An 18,361-nucleotide genomic window follows, 5' to 3' on the forward strand; every position below is an offset into this window, starting at 1 on the left:
CATTTTAAACAGTAGCGCACCGGCACGGCCCGCCCACCGGCTCCGCGCCCGGCCAATGACTGGGAGGAGGGAGGGGGGGGGGCGAACGCGCACCGTGGTAGAGGCGTAATAACTCGCTGTTTTTTCTGTCATTTCGAGCGTTTGATCCACGCGAGCGATGAGAACAGGACACAACAAGAAGGAATGGCGAGCAATTACACTGTAGCTGGGCCACGACGCGATAAATATAAAAAACGAGGGGTGAGGGCGAAAAGTTAAAACACGAAGCGGCATAAATATAAATATTATTTTCATGGGTCTAGAAAACAAAACGTCCACGTGGTACATTTGGATGAAGTTTGCGGCTAAGATAAATGCGTTAAAGGTGGTGTGCAACTACTTTATCCTAGTAACACAAACAGAAGAAAATCCGTTTTTTAATCCCTTTCAAACTCGAGGAATCTGGGACTTCCACGCCTCTTCCCACCTGCTCCTGACAGTTTGCTTGTCATTCTTTTTTTTTTTCTGTGATATTCGCTGTTTTCTTAGATCTTCTTTTTTAATGTGAGTATGGAAAATGTGCTCTGTTGGAAAGAATGACTCACTCAATAAAGGCCTACATGCCTGTATTATGATATGACAGTCTTTCTCCACTGAGCTATCGAGTTGCTTCGGATGTTTAGACTGTGCATCTGTTGCCCTATAATTTTAGGTCAGGCTCGTAGTTGTGCTGCCTTAAAGCCATTGACTAAATCATTCTTCCTGCTTACTAATTCATGATAAACATTACCCGCAACTGCGTGCTTTTTCACCAAGCCTTTTGTTAGTTTTATTTTTAGTTCTGGGTATTTATAGCAGCGCATATATTTAGCCCAAACCACCTGTGTCAGTGAGCTGTGCGCCCTATGTGTGTTTGCTTTCCATGCCCAATTTCCAGCAATAAAGGGAGCGACACATGCAGCGGGTCGGTGCTGCATGTGGACCACAAGGTGGAGAGCTGGAGACTGGAATTAACCACACCAGTGCCTCCCACACAGAGAGCTCTGAAATGTGACAGAGGGGAACTCGGGCTGACCTCTTCAAGCAGCTTTGTGTCACGGCAGCACCATGTCTGGAGAATTCAGATGAAATATGTAAACACGGTAGAGTCTTGATGTTAATTACAACGTTTTGACATCAGTAAAGACTAGATTTTTCAGCCTTTTGCACTCCAATGCTTGTGTTTTTAGCCTTTTAAACTAATGCAGGACTGAGAAGGCGCTGAGATTTCTGAGCCACTGGCCAATAATGATTGTTGTTGGCCTTTTTAATAGCCTGAGAGGGTGAATGGAGGGCTACAGCCTGGACAGCTCACCAGTTCATCATACGCAGCCACATGCGGTCACATCTACAGCCAATGTAGACTCACCAGTTATCCTAACGAGCATGAACAGTATCCCCGCTTTAAACCATCAAATTGTTTTATGCAGAGAATAAACATGATATAATTCATTGCTAATCTTCGAGCTGCTGGTTTTGGTACCAGTGGACAGAGTCATGCCAGCTCTCATGAACTCCTTTTTCCAGTTGTGTTCCTGATGTAAGCTAAATGGCTGCTGGCTTCATATTTACTCTGCTCTTTGTGTCTCTATTATAGTCTCTAATCATGTTTCCTAATGTGGACCCACCACAAGCAGGAACAAAAGCTGGATCTTCAGAGCTAACATTTGCAAAACTGCTTTTTTGCATCCTTAATGCCAAGAGTAAGTAATGCATGTGTATAAATATAGATCTGAATATATTTATTTCTGTAGGAGTGATGAGTGCTGTGTTGTTTTGTTTTCCAGTACACTCTGGGTCCAATTTTCTGTCTTTAAGCGATTATACAGAGAGAGACTGACTATGTGTGGAAGTCTGTTTGTGTTTTACTGTTAGCCAAGCTACTGTTAGCCTCTGTGCTATAGCTGAGACTTGGTGGGGAGTGTTATGGTCTAGCTTCATTTAGCAGATGTTAGCAAGTCCTCTGTGTCCAAAGACAACTGTTAGCTGTATCTCACCTGCTCTTTATAATGTATTTCATCTTTTAATAGTAGATTTATGTTTTTGTCACACAGAATACACACATGGAAGCTGATCATGACGGGGCTATATGTGACAAAGAAAATGCCCAGTTGGATACAAGTGTCTTCATTCAAGCTGTGGCGGTCCTCCCTGGTTCGGCTAGCACAGGCGTGTGTCTGCTGTCCACCAGAGCTCAAACACATGTTTGAACATATTTTAGAAGGTGCAAACTCTAAAAAACTAAAACCCATGGGAGCCAGCAGGCTTTAGTGTTAAGTTTAAGATAAAAATAGAGGTAACTAAATCAGTTTTCTTGGAATTTAAAAAAACAAAACATGATTAGTTTTGCAGGAGATGGTCTGTATCTCATTGTACAACTGTACAGTGACAATAAAGGCATTCTATCTATCTATCTATCTATCTATCTATCTATCTATCTATCTATCTATCTATCTATCTATCTATCTATCTATCTATCTATCTAAACTGTTGTGCAAAAGTCTTGAACCACCCATTTATTTGTTTTTGCTATGGAAATGGATGCAATGATTTATTACAGTGTGCAAGTATACGTGGAAATACAGTAAACAGAGTTTTCTACAAGTCTAATGACATTGAAAGTCAACATTTGGTATGAGCAACTTCATTCTTCAACACAGTCTAAACTTACTGAGACGGCTTTCTGTTGGCAACAAAGCAGGAACAAATTGGTTCTTTGCCAAGTTGTCCCTTATGGGCAGAAACGGCCCTAACCAATCTGGCGCCCTAGGCAAGATTTTAGGTGGCGCCCCCCTACATCAGCAGTGTAGTGTAATGTTGTAACAAATAATATTTCTATTAAATAAGCTTTACTTTGCATTTTAATTAACGTGGGATTATTTTTTGTATTTAGAAATAATAGTACCAACTTTTTTTTTTTTTCAACATTTGTGGCACTGGCGTGGCGCCCCCTGATGGACGGCGCCCTTAGCATTTGCCTATACGGCAAATTAGGTTTCCTCCAAACCTAATTCATCCCTTCCACCTACCTTCCTCTCGAACTGCCTTATGGAGATTAGATCATGGTTCTCCTACAAACTTAACAGTAATAAAACAGAAGTTTTACTCATTGGTACAGCCTCTATCTTAACCAAATTTCACAGTTTCTCCATTAATATTGACAATTCCCCCACCCTTCCTTCCCCACAGGTAAAGAGTTAGGGTGTCATACTTGACAGTACTCTCGCATTTCAGTCTCACATTAATTACATAACCCGGTCTGCGTACTTTCACTTGCGTAACATTAACCGACTTCGTCCCTTCCTTACTCCCCATGCTGCTGCAATCTTTGTCCATAGTCTTATTACTTCCTGGATCAATTATTGCAGCTCCCTCTTGTTTGCTCTCCCCAATAAGTCCCTCCATAAACTTCAGCTTCTTCAGAATTCTGCAGCTCAGGTCATAACTCGTACTCCCTTAAGAGACCATATTACCAATTCTTCAACAGCTTCACTGGTTGCCCATAGAAGCCAGGATAAGCTTTAAAATCTTAGTTCTCATGTTTAAGTGCATTCATAACCTTGACCCTCCTTATCTCTGTGATCTGCTTCATATCACCACAGTTTCCCGCTCTCTCAGATCTTCATCTACCACTCATCTTCTTGTTCCTTCTGCTCGTCTCATCACTGTGGGGCACAGAGCTTTCAGTCGCTCTGCTCCTCGGCTCTGGAGCTCACTTCCTTCCATCTTAACAAATATAGATTCCCTTCTCTTATTTAAGTCACAGCTCAAAACCTACTTGTTTAAACTGGGTTACTCGCTTTAATACAGATCCTACTTGCTGTCAAATCTTGTTTATTTGTTTTTTTGTTTTTATTTGTTGTTGTTTTTTCATTTTAATTAATTTTAATCTACTGTTTTATTGATATCTTTTTCTCTTTGTAAGGTGACCTTGGGTTTTAGAAAGGCACCCTCAAATAAAATGCATTATTGTTATTATTATTAGAGGTTTCCTCCTGTAAAAAGGGAGTTTTTCCTTCCCACTGTCAGCAGAGTGCTAGCTCATAGGGGTTCGTCTGATTGTTGGGGTCTTTCTGTTTTCTCTGTATTATTGTAGGGTCCTTATCTTACAGTATACAGTGACTTAAGGCAAATGTTGTTGTGCTTTGTTGCTATACAGATATTAAAATATATATTTTAAATTGAATCTCACATGTTTATAGAAGCAGAATGTCAACCAGTATTCAATTGATTTTGTTTGGTGTTTATTTCTGATATAATTTTCTGATGTCCGGTAACCCTTCTGGGGGGCACGTGCCACACCCATTTGTAAAATCCTGGAAACACCTCTGCTCATATTACATGATTTAAGTTCTTTATATTTCTCAAAATTAATCTCCACTTACAGACTAGATTCCTCTATGTTCTCCTCCTGCTTCTTTCTGCAGGTAGTAGCATAAAGTTTGCATTATTCATTATTGCCATAGGAAGATGGTACACCTGTATACAACTCGAACTCATGAATGATGCATCACATCTTTATGGCGCTGCGGCATCTATACAGCGAGTGATGGGTGTGGCTGGAGTTGTCAGATGCTGCACAGAAAGTAATTATACTGTAGATGTTTTTAAGCCTCTGTCCAAGGGAGAGTTGTTCATGTTGCTCTTCACATCGACCAACTTCCGCACACGCCGCTCGTCAGCAACACTACAAATTTACTTGGACTTTCTCTTGATGCTGAGAATTATAATTCTCTTTAGTCCCTCCTTTAAAACAAGAATGTGGCTTTCAAGGTACTCTGTGTATTGTGTCAACATCAAGGATCATTAAAAGCCATGAAATTAGTGACTCATTGGTTTCACTGTAATAACAGTGTATGTTTAGCTATTCTAATAACAAGCCAATCAAATGTCCTTATGCAGTGAGGTCAGTGGTGATCATAAGACAGAGGGGGTCAGACAGGCCTGTAAAAACTAAACTGTGGCCGTCCTGGGGGCCTCTGTGGGATGACGCCGTTCATCTGAAAACAAATTTTGCTTCAGTTGCAGATGAGCTTCCAAATGTGAAGTCAGGCTTTATTTACAAGCAGCTGCAGCCAAAAGTTCTGTTTCATCATGAAAGGATCAGCGTGAAGTGTTACTGAAAGTTTGTGACGTTATTTCAGTTGTATTTGTTTTGTTTCAAGGGGAAAAAAATCACTGCGTCTATAAATAGATGTTTAAAAAGACCGGCCAGTGGGTGAATTCGGTCATCTGGACAATCCTGTGCTTCAGCTTGGGGAAGACTCTGTTCTTTTCCAGTGCACAATTCAAGCTCCATAGTGATATGGTTGGATGAGTATAATGTGGAAGAACTTGACTGGCCCACACAGACCACAACCATATCAAACACCTTTGAGATGAATCAGCATGAAAACTGCAAGCCCGGCCCTTTTGTCCAACATCAGCATCTGACCTCAAGAATGTTCTTCTAAATGAATGAGTGAAAATCTCCACAGTATCTTCAGAAAGCCTTCCCAGAAGAGCTGAAGAGCTCCGTGCAAGATACAAACTGTCTGAAGACATCAGCAAACAAAAGCTGAAGAGTTACAGGTGAACGGTGCATCATCAGGCCCACTGAGAGCGTGCCCAGGCTGGTCGGACCCTCTAACACAGTCAGAATCTGAGTGAACAAAACTGAGCGATTGAGTTGCCTGACGGGAAGACCGTTAAAGCAGCATGCAACATCACCATGGCCTGAACAACATCAAGCGCTTGGAACTGACCAGTTTTACATACGTGATGAAAAAGAATACATGTTTTTAATGGGATTCTGCAGCGGTGCAAATCAAAGCCACAAAGCAGCGTGTGGGGCAGGAGCATCTGGTTATCGTTGTCTGTCTGGTTACTTCACATTAAAGTGACTTTCCCGATCAAAGCTTTTGTTCTCAGACACAAACCATGATCCATCTTAGGGATGATCATCAAAGTTGATACACAAACCATATATGTAAGCATCACTTTTTAAAATCTTTGACAATGGTAGCCTTTTATAATTAGCATTTTTTTCAGATGTAACAAAAATCTTCTTGGAAATACTTTTTTTTTTTCCACAGTGCCTTCTCCGCATCTCTTCCTCAAATCATAAAATATTTATGCATCTGCATTTTTTTTAACTTAACAAAAAGCAAACAAGTTTCTGTGTGTGTGTGTGTGTGTGTGTGTGTGTGTGTGTGTGTGTGTGTGTGTGTGTGTGTGTGTGTGTGTGTATGGGAACAAAATGCCAGTCCCCACACGTTTGAAGGCATTTTTGAGGCTCAAAATGTGGTTTTAGTGTCAGGGTTACAGTTGGGTTATGGTTAGGTTTAGGCTAAGGATTAGGGTTAGGCATTCATTTTTGATGGTTAGGGTAAGCGGCTAGGGAAGCATTATGTCAATTAATTAAGATATAAAAATGAGTTTGTTTGTGTGTGTGCAAGACAGAGAGAAAGATGGCTTGACGAGCAGGTTTTATTTAAAATTACTAAACAAAGATTCCTCCACCACAAACATAAAAGAACAGAACATTTTCCCTGTGTGTTATATAAACTTTGACTTACATCATAATATGGGATGTTACTGTAGTCACCTGCATGACTTCAATTTATTTGCCATCAGCAACGCCAAGACTTTAAACTTTACATTAAATATTTGACCTCTTGAGTCAAAGTCATATAGCCTTCCCCTTTAGAGGCTGTTCTTGATTATCTCATCCTGGCTCATAATTACTCATTTTTTAACCTTAAGGACACATACATATGATCACTTTTGCCTCATAAAAATTTCTCAGTGCAAGTTTTACAACTTTGTGTTTTTAACACAGAGTGACACCCGCTAAACCCAATCCAGTCAGCATGGTAATCAGTAATCACAGTTACGTGCTTGTGGTTATTGCAGCCTGGTTGTACCCCAGTGTAGTCGAGCGTGGATGAACTCATCTCCAGTGTTTTTCAGATAAATGTTCTGATCCTGTGAACTCTAGTTTTAAGAACTCCACCTAATAAGCGGTAAAAAATGTTGTACTAAACCGGATGCTCAGGTGCTGTACTATCAGTATTATTTTGACAATAAGCCAAACAAAGGTTTGTGTTTACACTGCATTGTTGTGCCCGTGTTTAGACACAGAAACGGTAAAAGTCATTAGTTCAAAAGTGGAAAATGTACATTTCATTCATGAAATTCCTTTGCTGCTTATACAATTTTGGTCACATGGGGCGATCGTGGCTCAAGAGTTGGGAGTTCGCCTTGTAATCGGAAGGTTGCCGGTTTGAGCCCCGGCTTGGACAGTCTCGGTCGTTGTGTCCTTGGGCAAGACACTTCACCCGTTGCCTACTGGTGGTGGTCAGAGGGCCCGGTGGCGCCAGTGTCCGGAAGCCTCGCCTCTGTCAGTACGCCCCACGGTGGCTGTGGCTACAATGTAGCTGCCAGCACCAGTGTGTGAATGTGTGTGTGAATGGGTGGATGACTGGATATGTAAAGCGCTTTGAGGTCCTTAGGGACTAGTAAAGCGCTATACAAATACAGGCCGTTTACCATCTTCCTGCAAAATATTAAAACAAATAAAATTAAGATGTACCAAGCCACGCTCAATGGGGAAGATGTGAGGTCTTATATTGGGAGGCTTCAACAAAAGTTAGAACAATGACCTCTGTCTGCTGACAGCACTGGGTATTTTAACTGTGTTATCTGCCACAAGGACCGTCCAGCTGCCTGTACATTAAGCAAAGGGTTTATCAAGCTTCTGTGAGGTTAGAACTTCAGAATCTGGATCACCACACCGGCTATCGTCACCTACTTTTGTAAAGTCAAGTGATATTTCCAAAAGCCTGTCTATATTTGAAACTATTTATCAATTTCTCAAGCTGCTCAAGCTCAAACTTTGTCCCATCATGAACACCATTGCAGGATTCTTTGATGAAATAGAATTTCACAGCTTTGCTTTCAATTTTCTTCACTTGACTGATTATTTGGCTGAGTCAGAGTTTCTTGATCCTGACTATTGTCTGATTGAGATGGTGCAACACTTGGTATAGGTTGGCTGTCACTCACAAGTTCCACCTTTACCATCGGGGGTTTCAAATATTTATCACGGTGATCCTGAGATGGCGATTGTGAAGGGAGCCGTGGGGAAGAGCTGGGTGAATGTCGAGGTGAGTGTCGTGTGAGCTGCAGTTGCTTCTTCTCTTCGAACTCCTTAGCGCTAACCAGGGGGACGTGTATCTTTTCAGTGCGATGGAACAAGTTGTAATCCACCCTGTAGCTCTTCCTGCCGACTCTGATCATCTCCTGGAACAGCTGACCCCAGAGGATCTCGTTTGGAGTGTAAGAGGTTCGCGTCTGATGCAGAATACCTGTGGAGTCATCTGTGTAGGTAAATGACACAACAAGTTCAAAGTCTGCTCTCTGCAGATCAGCATAAGTCATGGAGTACAGCGGGCTGCCAGGTTCAATCTTGTGATAGATGGTGGTTGGTGTGGCGAGGATGATGTCCTTCTGCTGGATGACCAAGTCTTCATAAGTCACATCAACTCTCCCAGTGGCGTGCATCGTACTGCGGACTATCTGGGCGGTAGCTGTCCCCTCCACCAAGTGGTACCTGCGGAAGTCCCCAACTCTCCAGGAAAGATAAATGTAACCATTACGAAGGTTGATGACAGCACGGTTGCTGAAGCCCACCGTCTGCGCCCTCTTTCTGGCCGAGGCCATTTTGGCAACAGCAATTCCAATGACGAACGTATCAATGAAGCAGCTCATGACGTCTTGTATGGTGACGATGATGATGGCATGCATGCAGTTCTCAGACATTCCTCTGAATCCGTAACCAATGGTGGTCTGAGTTTCGAGCGAGAAGAGGAAAGCGGCTGTGAAGCTGCGGACTTCAAACACGCAGGGTTCAGTGTTGGGATCCTTGATGTCTCCATTAGCGAGAGCGATGACCCAGAAGAGGATTCCAAAAAAGAGCCAGGACAGAATGTAAGAGAGAGCAAAGATCAGAAACATCACCCTCCATCTGATCTCCACCAAGGTGGTAAAGATGTCGGTCACAAACAGCAGCCTCTCCTCAGGAACATGGCGGAACATGATGTTAGAGCTGCCTTCTTTACGTACGTAGCGGTATTTGTTGGGTCGGGGTCCATTTTCGGTCTTCATGGGGATTTCATCAGTGCGGCTCACAGACGTATACTGTCTGTGATGCATCTTCCAGAGGCTGCAGGGAACATATCAAAGATATCATATGCAAAAATGCAAAAACAATGACAAAGACAATAACAGATCATTCTTTGATGTTGCAAGGTGGTTAGTACCATGACTAGAAGGTTCCTGGTTTGAACTTCTGCTCGGTTTAATTGGTGAGTCTAAATATTTTTAGGAGTGGATGTGAAAGTGAATGGCTCCCCATGGACTGCCTGAGATCTATCCCACCTTATGTCCAAAGTCAGCTTGGAGAGTCTTTGTAAGGGATAAGCAGTTAACAAAACGTATGGAACGATGGATATTCTGATATTGTCATTGAATAACCACTTAAGTATTTTTTAAAGGAAAGATCCAACCATAAACCATCGTTTGCATTATGGTTTTAAAATATGAGAACATGTTGCTTTCCCTGCTCATACCTTACTTTAAACAGTATATTTGAATTTTTTTGGCCTGTTGGGCGGATAACACAGGATATTTGTGCAAATCAACTGTCTTCAGGATGTTTTTCTTTGGATTAATCTTGAAAATAGCAAAAAAATTAAATTAAATGATAATAAAATCATTTGTTTGGGGTTTTTTTTTAAGCTAGAAAGGCTGGATGTGTCATGGTCTGTGGGAGTGCCTGGAGGGGTTTTCCTTCTGTGGCTGCTGAGCCATCCCTTGGGGGCGGAGACTTCAGTGCTTCACCTGAGCCTCATCTGCGAGCAATCAGCGGGAGACCTACTTAAGCTGACTCAACTGGCTCCTCTTCATCAGTTTGTTCTACTCTTCTTGGTGATAAATGACGTTTACCCTTCGTGGTGGTCCTTGTGTGATTTATCTCTTGGAGTAATTTCTGTCCTCCCTTCATTCAGCGGAGTTCCAACCCTGGCTTCACCTTACTTGGACAGTCTCTGTCTCCCAGCCTGCCCTCCGACCTCCACGCTTCAGCTTGAGACCCTCCAGATGCTTTCCACGGACCTATCTCCCCTCCCCTCAGTGATACTAACCCGGTCTGGCACAGTAAGGCAAACAATTCTTCAGTTTCTAACGATCAAGCTCCAGTTTTCTCTTCAGACTATAACTACCTCTCCCTCTGTTACAGAATATTCCCCCGGCTCTCTGACCTCTTCCCCATTCCTGCAACTAGCCTTATTGGGCCTCACTCGTTACTTTAGGTCACTGTTCCAATTAAGTATCACTGTAAAGCACTCCTCGCCTGTGTTTGTCTGCGTTTTCGGGTCCACTTAACTGGACAAACCTTTCAGTTCATGACAGGATGGATAATCGTATCTCCCAGATCTTTAGAATTTACCTCCTAACTAACTTTGAATCAGTTCCTGACAAGAGTGTTAAAATCAACAGCTTTCTATAGTTTGCCACTTTGGACTGAGAGCTGTGCAGTTGGTATTGTAGTTAAATTGACCCAAAACCTGAGTGAAGGTCATTAGAGTAATGCAGGTCATGACAATTGGAGCCAACAGACAGACAAGCAGACGGGCAAGTCTGCAGACTGAACAGCCGCCGTCTGATGTCTGACCTAAATCAGGAGTCCAAAAATTGTGACACAAAAATGCACATTTTTGTTAAGGCTCTAATTACACTTCTGCACATGCACCTGAAATATCCTCATTTATATTCAGCTCCATATCCATGTTCAAACTGCCTCAGGAGAGTAGCAAAGTGCTAGATAAGAGTCGATCCATTTACTATTACCATTCATAAAGACAAACTGAATTAATTTTGACTCTACTGCTTATTAGCTATTGAGTGTTTTTGGTGTCACGATTAATTTCTGACAAGAAGCAGAGATGTGATATACATAAAGCTGTTTAATTATTTAACATCCTCATTTGGAACATCCCAAAGGGCTTTTTACTGTGAGAGTAAAACGCCCGCCCTCTTCCATTTTCCACTTTCTCTCTTTCCAGACTCTGATGCTGGAGGAATCAATTAAGAGTGGAGGTCTCCCTGTATTGAAACATCAGTTGGTAATCTCCAAGGTTATGTCATTTGTGTGGTATTTTATAATTTTGTCTTCATTGTAGATTTGTTCTGAAGGTGTATTTTTAGGCAGCAATATGGGAATGTTTACCATGAATGATCCCACTTTTCCTGCTATTTGTGTTAATATGTTTAATCCTAATGGGGCAGTTGCCTGGAGATACAAAACTCACTGCAACAGTGCTTGCTCGAGCTGCCACTTCTTTAGCTTCTTACTTAGTTTTTGTTTAATAAGCCATTGCTAAGGTGATGGCATTCATGCACCTTCAGGCAGTAGTGGAATAAATCCATTAAAGGCTCATCTATTACGGTAATCATCATTAGACGATTAAAAGTTCTGAAAATGCATCAAACAGAAGATTTCATGTGAATTGTGCTGTTTTATCTTGTTTTATGCCACAGATTAATGTCTTTTGCACATATTTCCATGCAGAGTTTTGCTGCTGTCCAAAATCAATGGCCCAAGATCCTTTTTTTTTCTGGGTGGAGGTCAAAGTACTGTCAGAGGGCCAATAAAGGAAACACCACTGCATTGAACTGGTCAAAGTTAGCAGGGGAAAAATTAATGTGGAAACTGGAATAGTGTCATGGTGCGATCACGGGCAGAAGAAGGATCAATCACAGCCAAACCACTGAGAGCATCCTCTACGCCCAAAACAAATGGGTTTTGAATCACCGCTATCTGACTGAGTGAACCGGGCTCCAGTCACAGACTCCACTTTCTTCTGGCCACAGTGAACATCCCCACTGCCAGAGCATGGAGCTCGCTCCATGAGGTCATAGAAACAACGTCCTGTTAGCTTCCCATAATCCCTTCCTAAATACCCTGATAATACAAAAAGAGAAAAGTGCAGCTTCCTACTGGAAAGTAACTGACACTGAGTTACTGATTCATTTGTAGGTTATCAATTTGAAATCTAACTTTTAGTTCCCATGTTTTTCAGAACACTAGAAAAGTGAAGGCAGTCATCGAATGTTCATTAAGATGTGTCAAACGATTCATGTATTTGATACTTTTCTTTAGTCGTATAGATTTAAGCTTCCAACAAATACTCAGTTTACATGAAACAAAGTGAAAACCACGTTCGTTACTGAACACTGGTCGTTTCAGACTTAGATACAGTAAGTCAGTCCACCACTTTGGTCCATACCAAGATATGTAAAACAATTTCAATGACTGAATAGCTGGACTGCTAAGATATTTATTCATTTTTTTTAGATATTCGTAGTGTTCAAATGAATAAATCTGACTTTATTTTGGTAATCGTGCTGCTTTTTTCTTTTAGCAGCTCCAAGTCTGTCAAACTTCTCAGTGATTCTCTGCAAGATCTCAGCGTTTTCACTGAAGAATGTCCACTCTCAGGACTAGTAGCATTCATAGGCTTTAGTACATGAGTCCTGACTTTTGCTCTCGAGCTGTATGATACACATTATTAGGTATACATACACTCAACAAAAATATAAATGCAACACTTTTGTTTTTGCTCCCATTCCCCATGGGATGGACGTAGAGACCTAAAATTCATTCCAGATACACAATATAACCATCCCTCCCAAACAGTGGTCACAAATCAGTCCAAATGGCACATCTGCTATATTGAGATAATCCATCCCACCTCACAGGTGTGCCACATCAGGATGCTGATCTGACATGAGTAGTGCACAGGTGTACCTCAGACTGCCCACAACAAAAGGCCACCCTGGAATGTGCAGTTTTTTGCGCTATTGGGGGTCTGGGGACCCAGAACCGGTCAGTATCTGGTGTGACCACCATTTGCCTCATGCAGTGCAACACATCGTCGCATGGAGTCTATCAGATTGTCAATTGTGGCCTGTGGAATGTTGGTCCACTCCACTTCAATGGCTGTGCGAGGTTGTTGGATATTCGTGGGAACTGGTACACGCTGTCGTATACGCAGGTCAAGCACATCCCGAACATGCTCAATGGGTGACATGTCCGGTGAGTATGCTGGCCATGCAAGAACTGGGACATTCTCAGCTGCCATCTGCCCTGAACAATGGGAACCACCTCTCCAACGTGCCAGACGCCATCGAATGTGAGCATTTGCCCACACAAGTCTGTTACGGCGACGAGCTGGAGTCAGGTCAAGACCCCGATGAGGACGACGGGCATGCAGTTGAGCGTCCCTGAGACGGTTTCTGACAGTTTGTGCAGAAATTGTTTGGTTGTGCAAACCAATTGTTCCAGCAGCTGTCTGGGTGGCTGGTCTCAGACGATCTTGGAGGTGAACCTGCTGGATGTGGAGGTCCTGGGCTGGTGTGGTTACACGAGGTCTGCGGTTGTGAGGCCGGTTGGATGTGCTGCCATATTCTCTGAAACGCCTGTGGAGACGGCTTATGGTTGAGAAATGAACATTCGATGCACGGGCGACAGATCTGGTTGACATTCCTGCTGTCAGCATGCCAATTGCACGCTCCCTCATTGCTTGTGGCATCTGTGGCATTTTGCTGTGACACAAAACTGCACATTCCAGGGTGGCCTTTTGTTGTGGGCAGTCTGAGGTACACCTGTGCACTACTCATGATGTCAGATCAGCATCCTGATGTGGCACACCTGTGAGGTGGGATGGATTATCTCAATATAGCAGATGTGCCCACTACCACACATTTGGACTGATTTGTGACCACTGTTTGGGAGGGATGGTTATATTGTGTATCTGGAATGAATTTTAGGTCTCTACGTCCATCCCATGGGGAATGGGAGCAGAAACAAAAGTGTTGCGTTTATATTTTTGTTCAGTGTATATAAGTTGCAGGGTGCTGCAGTGGTTATCACTGCTACATCACACCAAAAAAGATTCTGGGTTTGAATTCAGTGGCCATCGTGCTCCTTTCTGTGTGGACATTTTGGGTGCAGCACCATATGCTACTAAAGCTACAGTAACTAACTGCCAACTGATTGTGGAGTACACATTCTTTCTGTAGTGAGCATCAGTTGTTGGGATTCAAGATCCTTTATTTGTCACATGCATAGTTATACGAGTACAACACGCAGTGACATGTATCCTGACACGCTCCTCGACTGTGCAAAAAGCGAGAGAACATTATATACATTTAGTGACTCTATACAGGGGGACATTATGTGCAGTAAGTAGCATTATACGCACTGGGCGCGTCACTGACCGGTCTCTAGGCATGCTTCACCAGGGTTTAGCAATAAGTGACTGCCAGCAACAACTCGCTAACTGTTTGGGAAATACCGCTTTGTCTCTTGTGGCCCGTGATTGGCAGTCAATCGCCCACCACTCTCAAGGTCTGTGTGACATGACCTTAGATTAACTGATTGGCTGTAACTGGCTGAAAGTATGATTGAGAGTATGAATGAGTGTCTTTGTGTTAATTCTGTGATAGACTGGTGACCTGTCTAGGGTGTACCCCACCAAATCCCTGCATTGGTTATGCAATTTAAAAAAATAATGGACATTTATGGTGCATATTAATCCTGGCATAAGAAAGATAACGTGTGTATGTTAGTTATGCTGCAATAGGCCTGCTGAGCATTTCCTGTTCACTCACATATTTTTATTCCCCTTTGCATTTAATCATCAGTTATTCTCAATATCTGGCTCTCTCTCTCCCTCCCCTCAGCCCATCCTCTTGAAAGGGAGTTTTTCCTTCCCACTGTCGCAAAACTGTTTCATACAATCACCCGATTGTTGCGGTTTTCCCTGTATTATTGTACAATCTTTATCTTATAATAAAAAATGCTTTACGGTGACTGTTGCTCTGATTTGGTGCTGTGTAAATAAAGCTGATTTGAATGTAAAATTTCAGAAAAATTTCAAATAAAAAAAAATACAAATTAAAATGAACATGGTAAACATCTTGTTGGCCACGTACACAAATTGGGAAAATGCACATTAGATTTAGGTAATGTACATCTTCACATGTTTTGCAGCTACTGTTAAGAAATATTTTTTCTTCTCCTTCAGTCTAGACACCAGGACACGATGAAAACGAATCTAACAACGAATATTAAATGGAGTCATTAAAACTGCTCTTTAAGAGTAACACAAGCAGACAAGTTAAATTAAGATACTTTCATCTTGTTTCATGTGGTCAGCTAATAAATATAATTACTGCATTATTAATTTGACATTTCTTAAGGTGATGTAAGTGTTGTCAGAGTGAATTTGATCATAACAGGAAGTGGAATGTCAGGCTATGAAAAGACCTTTTAATCAGGGCCCAATGTGTTTTTAAATGTTTCAAGATACTAAGAAAAACAAAACCTGTTGCAGTCATGCGATGAATATACTGTACTGTAATCTGAGATTGCTTTGTTTCTCTAGGAAATGATAGACAGTCATCGGAATATTCTTAGCAACGACTACAGCGGCATTCAGACAGGCCTCGCAGGTCCCTGTGAGATGTTGACTCATGAGGTTGGGCTGTTTTCACCACAACCACTTTGCTTAATTCTGTGTTCTGTGTACAAAACACAGCATCACACAGAACAACCAAAACACATCCTGACCTTTGGCATGACGTTTCCACTGCACTCAGAGTTGTGATACTTTATATTCCTGAGGTTTATGTCATTATCTTTGCAAACATTTTTGATAGCATCCTTTTGTGTTCTAAATTTAGCCTAAATGTCTAAGAATCAAAGGATGAACTCTGGGAACAACTTGGGCAATTGGCTTGTTTCCTCTCTTGCTCGGGGCACTTACAACTCCATTACATGCTCACTTACTGCAAATGACACTGTGCCACCCATTTGCGGTTCACTGAAACAGAACCGTGTATACGGGTGGCTAGCTCAACTCTACCCCGGAGCTTTCTGCCACCTCTAATGACCTTCAAAGCCTCCAATCTTTTGGGAATATTTCCAGCTCCCTTTAGACTTGCATTCAGTTGTCATTGAGCCTTGCTGCAGGAGGTTTAGTGCCTGAAGTTTTTAAATGCACAATAAAGGATGTTGGTCATTTTTAAGCAGCCCACTCCTGAAGGTTAATGGTTTATTCACGCTTCAAATACCACATAAACGAAACACGTGTTTGGATTTGTGTTCGCTTCATCAGAGACAGTTCTTCATATTTCAGTATATTTCTACTAATTTTAGTTTCTACCATCCTATTACAGTGTCATTGTTCAGGACTTCTTTTTTTTAATTGTAGACCTGGGTAATTTAATTTAAATGTGTTGTGTGACTTTTAAATTTTGCTACAACTGCACGATCTTTCTCCATAACCAGCATGACCTTTGCAGTCTGCATTCTTGCTTGTTTGAATGTTCAATAGACACATATTTATAAAACAGTCAGTGCTGCTGTGATGAGCCGTGCCACCTCTTACATTCACCTCATCTCTTTACTTTTGAAATTAATTTCCTGCATCGCTTAAAACACATGTGATGTTTAAAGTAACCCTCCAGGCAAAATCAGATTTCGTTGTGAAACACGAGTACAAGCATTACTTATCACCTTGACCACATCTCGTCATGTACTTTGTTTTTTTTAAACAGCCAGGCGTCGTGTTCCTGCTCGTACTACTGAAGCTCAGATTACCAATTGTTCTGCGTACTTCTTGCAGTAGAAGTTATTCATCTAATTATAAGAGCCTCAGGCAACCAATAGGTAACACCAGTGCTTATATAGTATACAGTAGGGAATTAGCTAAATGGGCAAAGACGTTTTACCATTTTTATCTAGTAGAATAAAATTATTTATTTTATTCTTTGAAGTCTCTAAATCCATATTTAATGTCAGTTCCATCAGGCCTGCAGATCAGTTTGACACTCTGACACTGACATTTCTGATTAGCAAAACAGTAAAAATATAAAGACTTGACAGATCAGTTCTTACCTTTCTGTAAAGTTAAATGCTGATCAGAGTGCAGGACTGTCTGTACCTGGGTTGAGAGGTTCTCCGAGCAGCCACCTGCTGGAATGAACCAGCCCACTCGCCACTGTAAAAAACAAAGATTAACACCTCCCTTTAGCATCTTGTGATGTCACACAGGCAGGTGAGCATTTGTAATTTTGAAGGTGTGTCTATGCAGAGTAAGGAGGGCAGGAGTGCGTACATGTAGATACAACTTGGGCTTCACACATGTTTCTGTTTTGCATGTCCAGATCAGTTAATACAATGCATACAGCTGAGTGCAAAAGTCTTGAGCCACACCTTATTCCTTTTGTTCCATTCTGTCGAGATGATCCCACACTGCTTTAATAACACTAAAGTGTTTCAGTTATTGGCATATTAAAAGAATAAGTCTCTGATAATCAGATGCTTTCCAGATGATATTGCATGGTGGATCACAAAATCACAGTACTTTTCTGCTCATTGTTCCGTTAGTTTTTGACGACGTCTCCAACACCACTGACTGAAATGCAGCCCATGACAGAGCCTCCACTGTGTTTCACAAATGCTGTTGGACCTCTCTCCTCCATACATGTTGATGATGACTTGAAACAGAAATTAAAAATTTGGATTCATCGCTCCATCAGACCTGTTGAATCAGTTTAGAGAGCATTTCTGACGAGGCTTTAGTGAACATTAGATGGATCAATTTAAGGGTCAGATATTCAGGTCTCTCAGGTTTTTGAAGAACCTGATTTTTTGGTATTGTTCATCTGCTGTAGATGGTACTTTCTACATAACTAAACATTAACATTTTATATCTGTCTAAAGACAATATTTTTTAGTTTCACACACTCACACACACAATTTAGAAAAATTTGTAAAAACAAACAAAAAAATACAGGTAAGATTAGTGCTTGAGTAACCTTGATATGCATCTGCAAGCTGCTTTGCAACCCAAGTGCACTCTGTGTCTGACTTAATCAAAGTCATATCTGTTCTCATCGATGCCTGCTCCGTTCTGGAGGTTTATACTATAGCCGTGCTGTTAGATACATCATAAATAAATGCAACACATCAGGGTTCTTTTGACTATATGTAAATACATTTCTGTTATGCATCCTGAAATGGTTTTGGTTACAAATTTCATCAGACTGATTCAGCAAGCGTGAACGGAGAAAATGCAGAACAGTAAAAACGTAGCCGCTAACCCATAACCGATGTGTTATGGGATTAGCTGTGAATTATAGGACTTGAACAGGAGGCTCAAAAAACAGTGAATAATAACAAGGCCGGAGCGGTCACACTGAGAATGTTACAGGTAAGAGTGTGAAGGAGCAC

At 41.7% G+C, this 18,361-nt stretch overlaps 1 protein-coding gene and 2 long non-coding RNA genes across 3 annotated transcripts; 2 read left to right on the forward strand and 1 right to left on the reverse strand.

Moving 5' to 3' along the window:
* The first annotated feature begins 135 nt into the window (after window positions 1–135).
* Window positions 136–2,211, forward strand: LOC145430352 (uncharacterized). Its single transcript, XR_013910879.1, has 3 exons — window positions 136–543; window positions 1,616–1,721; window positions 2,073–2,211. It is a non-coding gene; the product is annotated as an uncharacterized LOC145430352 (long non-coding RNA).
* Window positions 2,212–7,804: 5,593 nt separating this feature from the next.
* Window positions 7,805–17,154, reverse strand: kcnj16a (potassium inwardly rectifying channel subfamily J member 16a). Its single transcript, XM_026177261.2, has 2 exons — window positions 17,024–17,154; window positions 7,805–9,223 (listed from the first exon to the last, which is right to left on the reverse strand). The coding sequence occupies exon 2, from the start codon at window positions 9,211–9,213 to the stop codon at window positions 7,957–7,959; it is 1,257 nt and encodes a 418-aa protein (XP_026033046.2). The 5' UTR covers window positions 9,214–9,223; window positions 17,024–17,154; the 3' UTR covers window positions 7,805–7,956.
* On the forward strand, window positions 9,889–12,536 carry LOC113027628 (uncharacterized). The gene is made up of 3 exons (XR_003273103.2): window positions 9,889–10,215; window positions 11,124–11,183; window positions 11,630–12,536. It is a non-coding gene; the product is annotated as an uncharacterized LOC113027628 (long non-coding RNA).
* Window positions 17,155–18,361: the final 1,207 nt, after the last annotated feature.

The sequence above is a fragment of the Astatotilapia calliptera genome, chromosome 8 (genome assembly GCF_964374335.1).
Source record: "Astatotilapia calliptera chromosome 8, fAstCal68.1, whole genome shotgun sequence".
In the NCBI taxonomy this organism is placed as follows: domain Eukaryota; kingdom Metazoa; phylum Chordata; class Actinopteri; order Cichliformes; family Cichlidae; genus Astatotilapia; species Astatotilapia calliptera.